The following is an 18,905-nucleotide window of genomic DNA, read 5'->3' on the forward strand; positions in this document are numbered from 1 at the left end:
ACTTTTTTTATTGTTTATTGATCATGGTATCAGTTTAATTTTAACTAAAACTAGTAAACATTATTGCAATATATTCTAGAAAGATTTAAATACCTTAGAAAAATTTAACTAAGATTATGTGATGATAACATAAATTTATTGTTCATATACATCCCTAGTATTGGTAAAAAGAGTTGTTGATTGTTTGCAGTATGAATAAAATTACGCTATATTATTTCTTAATTAAATCATACTTTCATATTACAAACTTTTAAATTTAGCTTTTTGTTTATTTTCAACGAACAAAACATCAGAGGGATGATTTTTTTTTCGGAAAAGCTCAATTTTCAATATCTCAAATAACAAAAAAAAATTGAACATGATCCATTATATTCAAATGATTCATTATTATAAATCTTTTGAATATGATCAATTATCTATATATATGATCAATTATCTATCTATCTATCTATATATATATATATATATATATATATATATATATATAATAAGAGACTTCTGTTTTCTCTTTTATAATATAATAAATAACTACAATAAACAATACAATAATAATATTAGTAAATAATTTACATTTTAATATTTTATAAAATAAATTATTTCAATATTTAATTAATAATCTTGTAAGAAAAAATTTAAATTTAATTAATTGTTTTTTAAATTAATTTTATTATATATTTTAAATTAATATGTAATATATAATAACTAAGTATTTATAAATATATTTTATTAGTATATTAAAATGAATAATTAAAATAAAAATTTAAATACTGAATAATATAAAATAAATTTAATATTTTTTAATATATGTATTATGCTAAAAAATATAATTAAAATACAAATATTGAACTAATAAATAAAATAAACTTACTTAATTTACATTTCGATAATTTATTTTAATATATGTTACCTAAAAATATAAATTTTTATTTATTAAAATTTTATAATAAATTTGCATTATAATTTAAGTATAAAAATAATTTCAGTTTTAATTTACATTTTGAAAATTTTATTTTTTTAAATTAAATTATTCTTTTATAGATTATTCTCTAAACATATGTAAGAACCTAGAAAATAGAGTATTAGAGTAGATCGGTGTATTAAAATAATGAGACGAGCAATTTTAATTTAAAATAATTTTATAATATAAATAGAACTTCCTAAAGCTCGTTTCATTATCTAAATACAATTTATCTCTATAAAACATTGTTTCCTTTTGTTCCTCTGACTTCTCTCTACCATATCTCACTTTTGGGTTGTCGGTTTGACCATCAGGACGTACCCAGACGATCACGGTGTCAAGGGCTACACATCTGACCGATTATTTGGGTGAATCGAGCGGGTAAGTGATTATCCCTTTATTTCGCGTCTAGGGTTCTTGATCTTGCAAATTGGTTATGTTTGCATGGATCAAGAGTTCCTTTCTTCCAGATTTTAGCTCAGTTTAAGTTATAAGGTTGTTTTTCATCACCAATTGGTGATTTGTAGGTGTTTCTAGAGTTTCCTTCCGGTGCAAGGAACCATCGGAGTAATCTTGCGAGCTGGGTAGTATCTTTCTGAGGTAAGGGAAGCTAGGAAATTTCTTTAACTTGGGTATATTCTTGTGTGTGTTTATGGAAAAGATGATCCTTGAGTTATCTAAACTAAAATGATATTTTTTGGTATATGAACAATATGTGAATTGATGATTTTGAATGTAATTGAATGAATTGATGTTCTGGACTGTTTTGAATTGTGAATTGATATATTTTGATGGTATAAAAGTTGTGAATTTGTGAGATGAAAGTTGTACTGAGGTTGATTGATTATGAATGGTAGTAGTTTGTCTTTATTTAAGTCTTTGTGAGGAAGTGGAGTAGTGAAAATGAGAATGTAATGTTAGAAGTTGTTTTGGTCTTTTGGGATAGCTTTAGTAAGTCCAATATGATTTGTTTAAGTCATAAAAATAGTCAAAAACATGTTCAAAGTGGTAGATAGTGATTTGAGTCATTTAATTGATGATTTTGATGTTATATAGTGGGAATTGATCCATAAACACTTTAGATTGAGGTTGTGAAGGTTTATAATCACTTAATCAAGTCTATATAGGTATATAAAACAATCTAGGGGTGTTAGAAGTTGGGAAATATAGTTAGAATTGGTAATTGGTGGTTGAATTGCATAATTCTGCATAATTTCGTTCTGCAGATTATGCAGACTCGCTGTGCGAATGGATTCGCATAGCGAGCACCCTGGTGAGATGCTCTCTGCCAGGGCATTTGCACAACGAACGAGCTCGCTGTGCGAATGGTTTGAGAGGGTTGCTTTCTGTTTGATGATCTGCATGGCGAAAAGGTGTTTGGGACTACTACTAATTTTATTTGAATAGCGAAAAGGTGCGCTCTGTGAGTGTTTAGGGAGTCTGAGTCACTGTCTGGGGCTCTCGCATAACGATTTGGGACGGCATGCAAGGGGTTTGGGTCTGATACAATTAGAAGTTATTCGCATAGCGAGTTTAACTGTTGTGCGAATGGTTTCGAATGATGAGTCTCTGTCTGAGGATTCGCATAGCGAGTTGGGTCGCTATGCGAGATACCTCTGGATTCGCTCTACGAATATGTGTGCTGTGCGAATGAATATTTGAATATTTGAGTGCATTATGAAGTATGTTTGAGTTGTCTTACATTACATCATTGAGTGTTGTTACGAGTTATGTTCCAAAGTGAAAGTTGGTGATTTCAAAGTATGTGATTTCAAAGTATGGTTGATGGACGTAATTCCATGAACCTCACGGAGAGGTTACATGATGGTGCCCTATGTTGTGATCCAAAGTGAACTCTCTTTTTGAGATTCAAGTATGTTTAGAATGAACGCAGGAACTCAGTCTTGGAGGTTATCCTGAAACTCCAATGATCTTTCATTCTCAAGTATAGAGGATTGATCAATGACGTGAGGAGTAGCAGGAAGTCTTAGTCTTGGGGGCTTCCACTATGCTCCAAGGCGTGGTACAAACTAACCTCGTGAGTGTGATAGGGTGAAACCCATTAGCAATGACTTTGCAAAGCAGTAGAAGCCACCACGAGTGCACAACCTGCCATAGCTCGACAATTATTCTAAGTCCGGACAGTCAAAGACAATGTAGTGTCATGTATGAAGAGTTTATGTGATGTGAATGAATAAGTAGGATTGTATGAAACTTAGTAAATGAGTATATGATTAATCTTTGTTTAAACTAGCTTACCTTGTTGTGTGTTTGTGTTTTGTATATATTGGTGTTCTTTCTTTTGCAATGATCATCCTTTGCGTGTGAGCTTTGTAGATAGTTTTGAGTATCCTATTGTACATATAAAGTTTTAAATTTATAGTTGTTTTTAAATGACTGTAAAGAAAATATTTTATATTAACTGGATAATTGTTTTATTTTATCACGTATGTGATGCTTCTTTTCTATAGCTTATACTATATTTTGAGATGTTACAAAATACTCTTTTTATGATACTGTGACATGTTTATTATTAAAAAACAAACTATATGATCATAAGTTATTCCATGTTTTTATACTGCTGGAATACAAAATAAATTATACTTGTTTTTTATTTGAAAAATTTACTGAAACTATAATTATAATACTACCATGATCAATATTTACACCAATGAATAAATTAAAATAATTGGTGACACTAAGGAAGAGAAAGGTGGAAGAGAACCTTAAACTAACATGAAATGTACCAGGAAGAGTAAATAAAGCATTGGAAAACAATAATTTTAAGTGGAAGTTTTTTTAATAGACGACAATACAGTAGTAGAAATAATCCTATAAAAATGTGAAAGGTACGTGTGTGTTTGAGAAAGTGGGGTTGGGTTTGGGCACGCGACTTTTGGGATGATTGAAAGAGCGCCACCATGTGCGTGTTAAGCAAATGGTTGAAGTTAATCACTTAGCTTCTCAACTTATCAAACGGTCATGCACTATGGATTGAATATATGTGGCTTAAACTTTAAAACAAATTTTCAAAGCCGATGCATGTCACATTAATTAAAAATGAGACAAATTTATAACATATAAATACAAATATATTTTATATAAATTCTGTAACTTTAAAATTCATTTCTACAGATAATTTTTCATAAGATACTCAAGATATCTTACATAGTTATATAAATTTATTTTTATCTTTTATTTTCATTGGACGTGAGGCTTTGATCTTATCCTAACAGATAATTCCTCTTTATATTAAATTTTAACTAAATTTCCTAAAAAAAGAAATGCATGAACCAATAAAAATTACTGGTGATGTGCAGAGGCAGCATTACCCAGATGGATGGGTACCTTTTTGGATAACATGAAATTGATTTTGGCCAATAATGAAGGTGTTGACTGTGTGTGGAGTGTGGGCTTGCCACCCTCTTTAGCCAGTATCCTCCTTACAAATATAAAACTGCAGTTCTGCAACTTGCATAAAAGCATGGATGACACACACAGTCATCAAAAACAAATTTGATACTCACAATGAAAAGGAACACACGCAACAGCAACAGCAACCTCGATATGCCGCATTTCTCTCTGTTTTCTGATTTCTGGAAATTAACGAGTGACGTCAACATTTGTTTTAAATTAGGATACTCTTTCATTTTCTTTTCTTTCTTTGCATTGACCACAGCACATGTAAAACCAAACCAGGTGCAGTTCAATGTTTACTCTGTTTGGTGCTACGTCAGTCATTAAGAAAACGGTGGGACCACCCATTATTGAAGAGCCTGTTTTCAACTCTAGGCGGTAAAGGGTAGTGTTCATCGTCTCTGCTTCAGGATCCACCAGAATAATCATACAACTTGTCATGCTGATGCTAGATTATTACTTATAACTACCACTTATGTTATAAAATTAATGTAATATTAAGATCCTCAAATCTTCAACTTTCTTTTATATATTAATATTAATCTATCTGCATATGTAACTCTAAATACTATCTATAATAGTTAATGACAGATTCTTTTTTTGCAATTGTTTAGTTTTTCCACTGTTTTTCTTGATGAAAACTAACTTGTTTTCATGAAAAACTACACTGCATTGTAAAAATTAATAAAAAATATTTTGTAGGATTTTTTATGTACATATTTTAATATAAAATTTAGTAATTTTCTTTTACGCACTGTTTTTTAATTATATTTTTATTATAAACAAATTAAACACACATGTTCGTGTCTCCACAAGTTCTGTTAAATATATAAACATATGTATTATTTTTCTTTTAGAAGAGCTGCATAGGAATTATAACTTTTAAATACTTTATATATTACATGTCCTTTTTTATATTTTTTTAAATAACATATATCTATATTAACTTTTGTTTTTGTAAAATTTGTTTTTTTAATCAATAGTTAATGTTAGTTATGTTATTCCTGTTCATTTTTGTTCAAAGGTATCATTTTACTTCATTTAAAAAAAAAAAGATGTTAGTAGTTAACGAGAAGGTGGGGCCGATGAAAGCATGCCGCATAATCTCATGGTTTCTTCATAATTTAATTATATTAAAATAATATTTTTTAAAATTTTTAATTATTTTTTATAGAGATGATCTATTAGAATTATATTAAGAAAAATCAGATTTCAAATTGTTAGAGGACACATTTATTTCTGAAATAATTTGTCTTACTTTATGTTGGCATTAATTCAATAATCAATATTTATGTTTATTATTAATGAATATGATTTTAATTATGTTGTTTCTATAAAGTAACTACTGTTTCACTTTTCTCCAATAAAATAAAAGGTAAAACAAAATAGAATACAATAAAAATACTCTTCAAATTTTAAGGACAGTCATAAAAAATGTTTAGACAAGCAAGATTACAAAATAGATAATCTTTATTATTAATTACTTGTTATTTGATGGATGATGTAGATAACTAGGGTTAGAATTTCTATCTTATTTATGTACTTAAATTTTAAAAGGTATTACAGGTATATCTTCGGACAAATTTTAGATCAATGTAGTTTATTGCACACCTGATTAATACTATTTTTAAATCAAAATTAAATTTTACAGTAATGATGTGTGTAATAAGTTTAACTAATGAAGTGTTTGAGTTATTAAAAACCTTTTAAAACGTGTTAATTTTGTAGTGATAAAAGAATGATAGGCATACAAACTAATTTCATTACATAATACTCCGAGTTATTACAATTAAACTTTAAATATAATTAAAGAGTGTGAAAGTTCACCCTTTTCTATTTCATTAATTTATTTTATCTTTTCTTTTAGGAAAGTATTGACTGTTTCCTTCTAAGGGTGGATTAAGATTAATTTAAATGTATAACAACAATAAATTTATGTATCTCAATAAAATATTAATAAAACTTCCTATATTGTCTTTATTAATTTTTACATCATAATGAATATATATTTATGAGATTTCCTTATGTAATAAATATATACAAACTAATTAATATTAAACTGAGATATACAATTTAAAAAATAACGAATATTATTATTTTTTGAAATAATGAAATAAATATTTAAAAGTTAACCTTTAAAAAAAACACAAAAGAGGATACATTTTCTTTGTTGATAACTTTATTACACTGCTATATAACTATAGGTTAATTGAGAGAATTATGTGATATATTTCCATAAGTTATATATAAATGATGATAAGAAGTATAAATATTTGGCTAGTAGAAGATTATATGAGAAATAAAAATGATTGAAGGGAGAGAGTAATAAATAAATATCTTGTGTTCCCAGCTAGAGCTCCTTTTTCCTTTATTTTTTAGATAAATTCTATGAAAAAAACAAACACCTCACTCTCTCCTTCAAACACGCACTCTCTATAAATTCAACACTTTAGTTCTCTGCCATTCACTGATCTCACACCAACCGTTTCCCTCGCGGCGGCGCACTCCTCTCGCTTCTTTCATTTCCATACCAACGGAACATCGTTCTCTTATGTCAGATCTGTTGCATTTCACCGTAAAAAAATAATATAACAATCAAACACCGAAGCCTTTTCAACATTTTTTTTTTCACATATTCACAATCTCACCAAGAGATGTCTTCATCTATCTCGTTTACCACGCTTAAGGTTCCTTCCGTAAGAACTATACCCTGCGAAACCGAGAAATCACTCTTTAACGCTCGATGCGCGGTGAGAGTGACGAGGTTTTTGGGGACACGGTTGCGTTCCAGCGGGAAATGGCTGGGTTCCGAGCGCCTTCACGTTTGGAAATCGGAGGGGCCACTTCGTAGGCCGAAGCTCAGGGTCGTGGTTCGGTCGGGGATGTCCACCGTGCCGAAGAAACCGCTCGGACTTTACGATCCAGCCATGGACAAGGACTCCTGCGGTGTGGGATTCGTGGCGGAACTGTCTGGTGAAAGCAACCGAAAAACGGTGAGTGCGACTTTGCCGTTTGCATGTGAGTTTGGATATGCGTTTTTGTTTTGATTCAGGGTGGTTTTGTGTAGGTGGCCGATGCTTTGGAGATGCTAGTTCGCATGACGCACAGAGGTGCTTGCGGTTGCGAACCTAATACTGGTGATGGGGCAGGGATCATGGTTGCTTTACCTCACCAATTTTACAAGGAGGTATTTTATTTCGTTTTAATTTTTATGGAGAACGCTTGATTTTTCTTGGTTGGATTAAGCATATTCCACTTATTATATACTGTTTGTAAAAGTTTATTATTACAAAAAATTTGTTTTTTTATTTTCCAATTTTGTTTTATCATATTTTCGCCAGTCTGTAACAATGATTTAAGATACTAATAATTTAAAAGAATCCAGAAGTCTTAGTTTTATAAAATAATAAAGAAATATAAAATATGATTAAATCAAAAGTTAATTTGAATATTTTTCACAAAGTTAGTATTTACAATTAATTTACGTTAGAATTATTATTTTTGGTATGTAACTGTTTTTTGTATTGGAATGTAACCAACTTTTTTTATTGTTTTTTATTCGGAAAAAGTGTTTTGGTCATGTGTTTCAAAGATTCGGCGCCGGCGCACAGCTATATTCGCTTTTCATCTTTTTTATTTATTTTTGAAACTTTTCTGATATGTTAAACTATGCTTTTTCTTTCGGGCGGTTGAATTTCTTTATTATTATGCAATTATGTTAATATTTATTCCGTAAACAGGGCTGAATGCACCAAATCTAATAAATATAGTTGGATTCAAAATTATCATGAGAATTTCGTAGACTTTTAAAATTTGAAAAATACTAAATTCAACATAACTTTTGGTGGATTATTCAACATATCTTTGCGGTGGTGGATTGGGGTGGAAAGAAGAGAGAAATAAAAGTAAAAAATAAAGTGAAAGTTAAAATATATATGATCGAAAATGAATAGATTAAATGGTTGAATTAAGTGGCGTATCTATATGTCAATTACGCCACAGTATATTTTAAGTGCAGATAAAAAATTACCTCTACCAACTACATATATAGAGTCTAATTTCAAAATATAACAATATTGTACTTTTTATTTAACTTCTTTCATAAACAAAACTGCATACAAAGAAGCACCTTCTGTTCCTTTTCTCCTACTACTTAAAATAACCTTTTAAAATTATTAATATTTGACATAAGATTATTTTAAAAATATGAGTCAACTTAAATTATTAAATTATATACTAATATACATATGACTCGATTGTTTAAATTCATATTAGTCAAATAACGTCTAGTACCAATTAAGCAAATCAAATACCATAAGAATTTTTTTTTGGGTTTAACTTCTGAAATCATGGAAACAAATTTCTTCATCTTCTATGCAGATTTTCATTGTGCTTTTCTAGGACCTTTTTACTTGAGAATCAGATTAATCACTACAAGATGTTCTGGATTAAGGATAACTAAACATGAATTAGTTCTTAAATATATCCATAGATGTGTTGACTGATTCTTCAGTCTCTATCTTCTTCAGGGAACATGATGATGAATGGAAATATGCATAGTTTTTCATTAGTGTTTTAACTTGTTGTCTCATTAGGGTGATGATTCTAAGAGGTTTGATGTTTGCAGGTTGTGGATTTTGAGCTTCCACCACCCGGAAAATATGCAATTGGCATGCTTTTCTTGCCTACATCCGACAGTCGCAGAGAAGAGAGCAAAAGTGTATTTCAAAAGGTAGTTTAAATTTGAAATTTCTTCGTTAGTTTAAAACTTAATTTTGTGCATGCTTGCTTGAGAAAAACTGCATTTCAAAATGTAACTTAAATTTGAAATTTCTTTGTTAGTTGAAAGTTTAAGTTAATGCATGCTTGCTTGAGAAAAACTATATTTCAGAAGGTATATTCGTAGCGTTTGGTATGTTATGCTGAAGTTGTAGTTGACATTGACATGGGGTTTGTTTCACTAGTGTTTATTATTTGTGTTCTGCTATTAAAATCATCGTGAAAACTGGTATATTTATTTTATCTTCGTGGCATTTATTTTTATATGTTCTGTTCCTTTGTTGTCAGGTTGCCGAATCTCTGGGTCATTCTGTTCTTGGTTGGCGTTCTGTTCCCACTGATAACTCGGGATTGGGTAAATCAGCCCTGCTAACTGAGCCTGTCATTGAACAAGTATTTCTTACACCGAGTACTCTGTCAAAACTTGATTTGGAAAGACAGGTACCTCTCGATATGACTTTTACTTTAAAAATTAACATTTAATTTGGCCTTTGTAATAACATGCTAGCAAAATTCTTGGATTAAGAGGGGAAAATGAGGTTCTTAGTTTTTGTTCTGTCATGGTTAATGGATATTTCCACGCAGATGTATATATTAAGGAAGCTGTCCATGGTTGCTATAACATCTGCATTAAACCTCGATAATGATGGCATTACAGATTTCTACGTCTGTTCTCTCTCATCAAGGTACTTTGTCAAGAGGGGGCGTTTTTTTTTTTGAGAACTAAATTATAGTTACTCTTAACGTCTGTACAGTTTAAATCATTATCCAATTTCTACAGGACTGTTGTTTACAAAGGTCAGTTAACACCAGCTCAGTTGAAGGATTACTATTTTGCAGACCTTGGCAATGAAAGGTTTACGAGCTACATGGCCCTGGTAAATCTATTATCCATTAACTTCTCTTCTTTCTCCACTAACTCTATATACTCCAACAAACAGCATGGGGAACAACCAGTAACTGAAGAGATGCAAGGTTGGGGAATGACTTCTGAGGCATTGAGGTTTGAATGATCTCTTAAGTTCTTCCGCTTCCTTGATTAAAGTTTGAATTTGGATGCAATGGGTGAGTTGGTAAGACAGCTCATTATGAGGATAATCCTGTTTACAGAAATTTCTGCTGATGTTCTGTGTTTACTTGGCCTGGAAGACAATTTCATCATATCGGTGGAGGGAAAAAATCATTTTGGTGAAAAATGGAATAGGATTTCTGGAATTTCTACTGGAAATTCAGTATATTCGTTTATGCTGTTGGTTTTCTGCAACAGTTTATATGTAATAAGAAATAGCCATAAATACTAAGAACTTGGCATACATGATGTGCAGGTACATTCACGATTTTCTACGAATACTTTTCCGAGTTGGGATCGTGCTCAACCTATGCGTGTATTGGGGCACAATGGAGAAATCAACACACTTAGAGGGAATGTAAACTGGTATGTCTGGAATAAGTATTGTTATGCCATAGTTTAAGAACTAGAAGGATGAATACTATACTGCACTGCAAATTTAAATTGTTGTATAAGTAATATCCTGGTGCTGTTGACATGGATGAATTGAAGAGTTAATTCATTATTATTTTACTTATTTTTTTATGTAATCGCTACCATGTTCCAGTCAAGTTTTCAAGTTTGATGCTAGTTGATTTTGAACTAGGAGAACAGCTTTGTGTTGGATAGTACTCGTTGCATTTGCAGTGAAGGACTATGTCACCTAATAAATTATTTTTTATAGGATGAAGGCACGTGAAGGCCTACTGAAGTGCAAGGAGCTTGGTCTCTCGGAGAATGAGTTAAAGAAGCTTTTGCCTATTGTGGATGCAAATTCATCTGATTCAGGTTATCTGAATTTATTTTTGTTTGCCACATGTATTATCATAATACACTAATATTGTTTTTCTTCTGCAGGAGCTTTTGATGGAGTCCTTGAGTTTTTGATTCAGTCTGGAAAAAGTCTTCCTGAAGCTGTTATGATGATGATTCCTGAAGCATGGCAAAATGACAAGAACATGGATCCTCAGCGTAAAGCATTTTATGAATACTTCTCGGCTCTAATGGAGCCATGGGATGGGCCAGCTCTTATAGCATGTAAAATTACTGGACTGATTATTACCTGCTTTTCTGTAACACGCCCTTTGTTTATGGATTCTTAATTTGGTATTGACTCAATATTATTGCAGTTACTGATGGCCACTATCTTGGAGCCACCTTGGACAGGAATGGGCTTCGACCAGGCCGCTTTTATGTCACCCACAGCGGACGTGTTGTAATGGCTAGTGAAGTTGGGGTTGTAGACATTCCTCTTGAAGACGTGTGTAGAAAAGGAAGACTAAATCCAGGCATGATGCTTCTGGTGGATTTTGAGAAGCATATTGTTGTAAATGACGATGCCTTAAAAGAACAGTATTCATTAGCAAGGCCATATGGGGAATGGCTCAAAAAGCAGAAGTTAGAACTAAAAGACATAGTTGATTCTGTTCAGCAATCTGAAAGAGAGCCACCGACAATAGCAGGAGTTGTGCCCGTAAGTGTAAATAAAAATCCGTGTGAACTTTGCTTGAATTTGTAGTTGCCAATTCTCACTGATACATTTTCCACGAGTTACAGGCATACGGTGATGATGTGGATATGGAAAATATGGGGATTCATGGTTTATTGGCTCCTCTAAAAGCTTTTGGGTACGTAATATCCACCCTGAATATACTCTTCACTTTATCTGTTGCATTTTCAGAGGATATGTTTATATAGTCTGTTTTATTCAAGCAGATATACTGTTGAATCCTTGGAAATGTTATTACTTCCCATGGCAAAAGATGGTACGGAAGCCCTTGGGTCAATGGGAAATGATACTCCTTTAGCAGTAATGTCGAATAGAGAAAAACTCACTTTTGAATATTTCAAGCAAATGTTTGCCCAAGTGACAAACCCACCTATTGATCCTATTCGAGAGAAAATAGTCACTTCAATGGAATGTATGGTTGGTCCAGAAGGTGACTTGACAGAAATCACCGAGGCACAATGCCACCGTCTTTCCCTAAAAGGCCCCCTTTTATCCGTTGAAGAAATGGAAGCCATTAAAAAAATGAATCATAGGGGATGGCGGAGCAAAGTTATAGATATAACATACTCGAAGAGTCGTGGTAAGAAAGGGTTGGAGGAAGCCTTGGACAGGATATGTGCAGAAGCACATGATGCAATTGGTGATGGCTACACTACCCTTGTGCTGTCTGATAGAGGTATTATATTATACTTGAATTGTGTATATACTATATGCTCTGCACTTCCTTCTGATCGATTTGTATCTCATATTGTATCTTGTAGCCTTCTCAAGGGAACGTGTTGCCGTGAGCTCCCTACTGGCTGTTGGTGCTGTTCATCAACATCTAGTGAAAACACTTGAGCGTACTAGAGTTGCATTAATAATAGAATCTGCCGAGCCACGAGAAGTGCACCATTTCTGTACACTTGTTGGCTTCGGTGCTGATGCTGTATGCCCATATTTGGCTGTAGAGGCAATTTGGCGATTACAGGTTGATGGAAAGATCCCACCAAAATCAAGTGGGGAATTCTACTCAAAAGATGAGCTGGTTAAGAAGTACTTCAAAGCAAGCAACTATGGAATGATGAAAGTGCTTGCGAAGATGGGAATATCTACTTTGGCCTCTTACAAAGGTGCTCAGATTTTTGAAGCTCTGGGTCTTTCATCAGAAGTGATTGCCAGGTGCTTTTCTGGAACCCCAAGTCGAGTCGAGGGCGCAACATTTGAGATGCTTGCTCGTGATGCTCTTCAATTGCACGAGTTAGCCTTTCCTTCTCGGGTTTTCTCTCCAGGAAGTGCTGAAGCAACTGCATTGCCAAACCCCGGGGATTATCATTGGAGAAAAGGCGGTGAAATTCACCTCAATGATCCACTTGCCATGTCAAAGCTTCAAGAGGCTGCGAGAACTAACAGCATAGATGCCTATAAACAGTACTCTAAGCTCATTCACGAGTTAAATAAAGCTTGCAATTTGCGGGGACTTCTGAAATTTAAAGAGGCAGCAGTAAAAGTTCCCCTTGACGAAGTAGAACCTGCCAGTGAGATAGTTAAGCGGTTTTGCACTGGGGCCATGAGTTATGGATCAATATCACTGGAGGCACACACAACATTGGCAACTGCTATGAATAAAATGGGAGGAAAATCCAACACAGGTTTGCTTTTAAGGAAAATATGGCTTTATGTTGTTACAGGAAAAAACTGTCAAGTTTCTTTTCGAGGGTGTGTGTGTATATATCCAAATGCTTTTTGGGACAATTTGTACGTGAAAAACATCTGTTTTCTTGTGGTTTATTTTTTCTAGATCAATTTCCTAAATTTTCTTATTCTTATGAAATTATTTTTTGTTAACTTTTTCCAAAGGTGAGGGAGGTGAGCAGCCATCTCGTATGGAGCCTCTTTCTGATGGCTCAATGAACCCTAAAAGGAGTGCTATCAAACAGGTTGCTAGTGGGAGATTTGGAGTTACAAGTTACTATCTTACAAATGCGGATGAATTGCAGATAAAGATGGCCCAGGTAACTGTCAAAAATATCAAATTTGGATTTGATGTTCTTTGTATTTCCTGATACTATAAAGAAAATCATCAGATGGTCTCTAATATCTGAGTGTTGTTCTACTTATATTTGATTACTTCACTTGACCTTCGGGAAAGTTGAATTTTATCATTGAATGTAGAATACTAGAATTGTACTATTTTAACTTATGTTTTCCTCAGGGAGCAAAACCAGGTGAAGGCGGTGAACTTCCTGGCCACAAGGTTATAGGAGACATTGCTGTCACAAGGAATTCAACTCCTGGTGTAGGACTTATCAGCCCACCTCCTCATCATGATATTTACTCCATTGAAGATCTTGCCCAATTAATTCATGATCTAAAGGTTCATATCTGGCTTAAATCCTTTTACATTGGATGCTTTTGGTTGAATTTCGTTGTCTTGGGTGTTCTTCCTCAATCCCTTTTTGTTTATATGTAGAATGCGAACCCTGCTGCTCGAATTAGTGTGAAGTTGGTATCTGAAGCTGGAGTTGGTGTAGTTGCCAGTGGAGTTGTTAAAGGCCATGCTGATCATGTCTTGATCTCTGGCCATGATGGAGGTACAGGAGCATCCAGATGGACTGGCATAAAAAATGCTGGTCTTCCTTGGGAACTTGGCTTGGCTGAGACCCATCAAACTTTGGTGGCTAATGACCTTCGAGGTCGCACCGTTCTCCAAACTGATGGGCAACTTAAAACAGGAAGAGATGTGGCCATAGCCACTCTTCTTGGTGCAGAAGAATTTGGTTTTAGCACAGCTCCACTCATTACTCTTGGCTGCATAATGATGCGCAAGTGTCACAAGAATACCTGCCCTGTTGGCATTGCTACGCAAGATCCAGTACTTAGAGAGAAGTTTGCTGGAGAACCCGAGCACGTTATTAACTTTTTTTTCATGATAGCAGAGGAAATGCGAGAAATTATGTCCCAGCTTGGGTTTCGTACTGTCAACGAGATGGTTGGTCGTTCAGACATGCTCGAAGTTGATAAAGAAGTCATTAAAAGCAATGAGAAACTAGAGAACATTGACCTTTCTTTATTGCTTAGACCTGCAGCTGAACTGCGACCAGAAGCTTCTCAATACTGTGTTCAAAAACAAGATCATGGTTTGGACATGGCGTTGGATAATAAGCTTATAGCCCTGTCCGATGCTGCTTTACAAAAGGGTCTACAAGTATACATTGAAAGTCCAATCCTTAATGTAAACCGTGCGGTGGGAACTATGCTAAGCCATGAGGTTACTAAAAGGTACCACTTAAACGGTCTTCCAACAGACACTATTCACATCAAATTTGAGGGCAGTGCAGGCCAAAGCTTTGGTGCATTCCTCTGTCCTGGCATCACTTTGGAACTTGAAGGTGATGGCAACGACTATGTTGGTAAAGGGTTGTCAGGTGGTAAGGTTGTAGTTTATCCTTCAAAGGTGAGTACCTTTGACCCTAAGCAGAATATTGTAATTGGTAACGTGGCTCTGTATGGGGCCACATCTGGTGAGGCATATTTCAATGGTATGGCAGCTGAAAGATTTTGTGTGCGTAATTCTGGTGCTAAGGCAGTAGTGGAAGGTGTTGGTGATCATGGATGTGAGTACATGACTGGTGGGATAGTTGTTGTGCTTGGAAACACAGGCAGAAATTTTGCTGCAGGTATGAGCGGTGGGATTGCTTATGTTCTTGATATGGATGGAGAGTTTCTATCTCGGTGCAACCATGAGCTTGTAGATCTGGATAAGATTGAGGAGGAAGAGGATATCGCTACTCTAAAAATGTTGATCCAACAACATCAGCGCCACACAAATAGTGTGCTTGCCAAGGAAGTGCTTGCTGACTTTGATAGTCTTCTTCCAAAATTTATCAAGGTTTTCCCCAAGGAGTATAAACGAGTTTTGGCAAGTATGAAATTGAAGGAAGCCTCCAAAGATGCCGCAGAGTCTGCTTCTAAGCATGGAGAGGAGCAAGGTGAAATGGAATTGGCGGAGAAAGATGCTTTTAAAGAGCTCAAGAAACTGGCTACTGCATCATCGAATGGGAAGCCTAGTGAGGTAATATTAACTTCTTTTTTTAAGACGGGATCCATTTACACCAAATGTAGCTCTTGATATACTTACATTTTGAAAAAAGTTAAATCTTTTATAATAACTTTATATGGTTAAATTTTGTTCGTCCACCTCGCCAAGAAAATTTATCGTACGGAATAAATCATTTCTACAAAATTTCATATAATTCAAAACTGTTTGATACTTGAATACTCATTTATATTTTTAGTTGGCTGATGTCTTCTAATATGTCCTAACTATTGAACAGGTTGAATCTTCAAAGAGGCCTAGTCAAATAATTGATCCTGTCAAACATAGGGGTTTTGTTGCTTATGAGAGGGAAGGTGTTCAGTACAGGGATCCCAATGTTCGAATGAATGATTGGAAGGAAGTGATGAAGGAAACACAACCTGGTCCACTTTTGAAAACCCAATCTGCCCGTTGCATGGACTGTGGTACTCCTTTCTGTCATCAGGTGTGCATTGCCACTTCCATGAACTTCTTTCTTTTGTAACTTCCAATTTTCACTTTCATCATTTAAACTAAAGAATACTTAAATCAACTTGCAGGAAAACTCGGGGTGTCCTCTTGGAAATAAAATACCAGAATTTAATGAGTTAGTATACCAAAACAGGTGGCGTGAAGCATTGGAGAGGCTTCTTGAGACAAATAACTTTCCAGAGTTTACTGGTAGGGTATGCCCAGCACCTTGTGAAGGTTCTTGTGTCCTTGGTATTATTGAGAATCCAGTATCCATTAAAAGCATAGAATGTGTCATCATAGACAAAGCTTTCGAGGAGGGTTGGATGGTGCCACGACCTCCAGTGAATAGAACTGGGTATACACTTTTTTCCATCTAATTGACAGCTCCTCAGTTTTATTTCCGTTATTTCTGATGTTTCATTTCAATCAGATAGGTCTAAATGTACAATCTACAACATGGTGTCTTGTAACTTTCACTTATTAATATGTTTGGCTTGTTGTAGTTATTATAATATAACCGATCAGTAGTTAAAGTTTATTGTAATTATCCCCAAGGCAATAGTTCCATTAGTAAATATCTGAATTCATACAGGAAAAGAGTGGCCATTGTTGGAAGCGGACCATCTGGCCTGGCAGCTGCTGACCAACTGAATAAAATGGGCCATACAGTAACAGTTTATGAAAGAGCTGATAGGGTTGGAGGGCTTATGATGTACGGGGTTCCCAACATGAAAGCTGACAAAGAGAATATAGTTCAACGGCGTGTTAACCTTATGGCAGAGGAGGGGATTAACTTTGTCGTGAATGCTAGTGTCGGGCATGATCCTTTATACTCTCTTGACAGGCTTCGAGAGGAAAACGATGCTATTGTCTTAGCTGTAGGAGCCACAAAACCAAGGTGAGACATAAAGCAGGAGTCCATATTATCATTGTCTGTAGTTTCAGTTCAATTTTGCTTAGAATGGATGTATAATAATAAAATAAAAAAGTCGTTGTTGTTAAGAGATGGGAGTTTTACGTTCAATGCAGGGATCTCCCAGTACCCGGGCGGGAGCTGTCCGGTATTCATTTTGCTATGGAGTTTCTGCATGCAAACACAAAAAGCTTGCTTGATAGCAATCTTCAGGATGGAAACTTCATTTCTGCCAAGGGAAAGAAAGTTGTGGTCATTGGTGGGGGTGACACGGGCACGGATTGCATAGGGACATCAATTCGACATGGGTGTAGTAGCATTGTAAATCTGGAACTTCTACCTCAGCCACCACAAACTAGGGCTCCAGGCAACCCTTGGCCACAGGTTAGATCCATGTGAAATTAAAGTTGTGTTTATTCTTGCAGTCCATCTTGTCAATATTTACATTCGCTTGACATTACTCGACCATTCACTAAAATGAGCCATTTAAATTTAAAGGACTCCTTTAAATGTGGTAATGACTTTTTTAACTAAGTATTTCTGGAATACAGTGGCCTCGCATATACAGAGTAGACTATGGGCACCAAGAAGGTGCAGCAAAATTTGGCAAAGATCCAAGATCTTATGAGGTATTGACTAAGCGGTTTGTGGGAGATGAAAATGGAATAGTAAAGGGACTTGAAATAGTACATGTTCGCTGGGAGAAGGATGCTACTGGGAGGTTTCAATTTAAGGAAATTGAGGGCACTGAGGAGATTATCGAGGCTGACCTGGTTTTACTGGCCATGGGATTCCTTGGCCCTGAACCTGTGAGTATCCATAATAGCTTCATCTCGTTATAATGTCTCACCCAAAGTTGTCCCATAATGTCGTCATAAGACTTTATCATAAAAAAATTGGTTTTAAAAGGCGAATATATCATTAATTTTAATAACTGTTATTTCATCAGTTCATTTCTGAACATATTTCCTATATTGTGATTTTAACCTGGAATGTTACATGCCTTGGTATGTGCATTACAAAGTTGCTAATAACTAAATTTTGTGCTCTGGGTATGGCAGACAATCGCAGAGAAGTTGGATATGGAGAGAGACAACAGGTCAAACTTCAAGGCAGAGTACGGTCGCTTCTCAACTAGTGTTAGAGGGGTGTTTGCAGCTGGAGATTGTCGACGTGGTCAGTCCCTGGTAGTATGGGCAATTTCAGAGGGGCGACAAGCTGCGGCACAAGTTGACAGATTCCTAACAAATGAAGATATAGAGCACAATATAGCCCGGAATCCAGATGAACTTATGAAGCACAAGCAGGACCTAATCAAGAAGGGCACCGTTGCTGTGGCAAATAAACAGTGATAACTTAGAAGACTTCTGTAATTTATGGTTTCTCACATTTTTAATTGAATAATAGAAGATGGCTCCAAGGTCCAAGGTTCATTTAGCTGCTGTCCCATCTAAATAGAAGAGTGGATATAATAAAGAAGCGATTTAAGTTAGTGCCTAGAAAATTATAATGTCTCTTTTAAGCAGTGCAGAGGCTACCTGCTGGAAAGATTAGTTCTTAGCTAATTGTCGCATCGTATAGTATGATATGTACAGTTTGGTAATTAGTGATTCCTGTTATTGTTTCCAATTTGAATTGCTTTGAGTGAGTAGAGTTTTTGAATATGCGAATGCGAGTTCTGCTTTTCATTTTATCTCATCTCATCTCCCTCATTTTTTCACAGCCAAATGCTGATTGCAATGTTATTCG

At 34.7% G+C, this 18,905-nt stretch overlaps 1 protein-coding gene across 2 annotated transcripts; it reads left to right on the forward strand.

The window, feature by feature from the left end:
* Positions 1–6,829: 6,829 nt before the first annotated feature.
* On the forward strand, positions 6,830–18,785 carry GLT1 (NADH-dependent glutamate synthase 1). Of its 2 annotated transcripts, XM_088106716.1 has the most exons (22): positions 6,830–7,368; positions 7,443–7,562; positions 9,003–9,107; positions 9,443–9,595; positions 9,740–9,840; positions 9,936–10,032; positions 10,480–10,589; positions 10,888–10,991; positions 11,061–11,240; positions 11,333–11,676; positions 11,760–11,830; positions 11,919–12,388; positions 12,474–13,343; positions 13,552–13,706; positions 13,907–14,068; positions 14,165–15,766; positions 16,029–16,235; positions 16,330–16,598; positions 16,836–17,141; positions 17,273–17,540; positions 17,708–17,965; positions 18,218–18,785. In XM_088106716.1, the coding sequence occupies exons 1-22, from the start codon at positions 7,030–7,032 to the stop codon at positions 18,506–18,508; spliced, it is 6,582 nt and encodes a 2,193-aa protein (XP_087962842.1). In that variant the 5' UTR covers positions 6,830–7,029; the 3' UTR covers positions 18,509–18,785. The 2 variants fall into 2 exon arrangements, with proteins under 2 accessions (XP_087962842.1, XP_047150157.2); XM_047294201.2 differs by lacking the exons at positions 6,830–7,368; positions 7,443–7,562; positions 9,003–9,107; ... (1 more) ...; positions 9,740–9,840; positions 9,936–10,032 and adding an exon at positions 10,096–10,157.
* Positions 18,786–18,905: the final 120 nt, after the last annotated feature.

The sequence above is a fragment of the Vigna umbellata genome, chromosome 2 (assembly GCF_029865625.1).
Source record: "Vigna umbellata cultivar VRB3 chromosome 2, Vumbellata_1.0, whole genome shotgun sequence".
In the NCBI taxonomy this organism is placed as follows: domain Eukaryota; kingdom Viridiplantae; phylum Streptophyta; class Magnoliopsida; order Fabales; family Fabaceae; genus Vigna; species Vigna umbellata.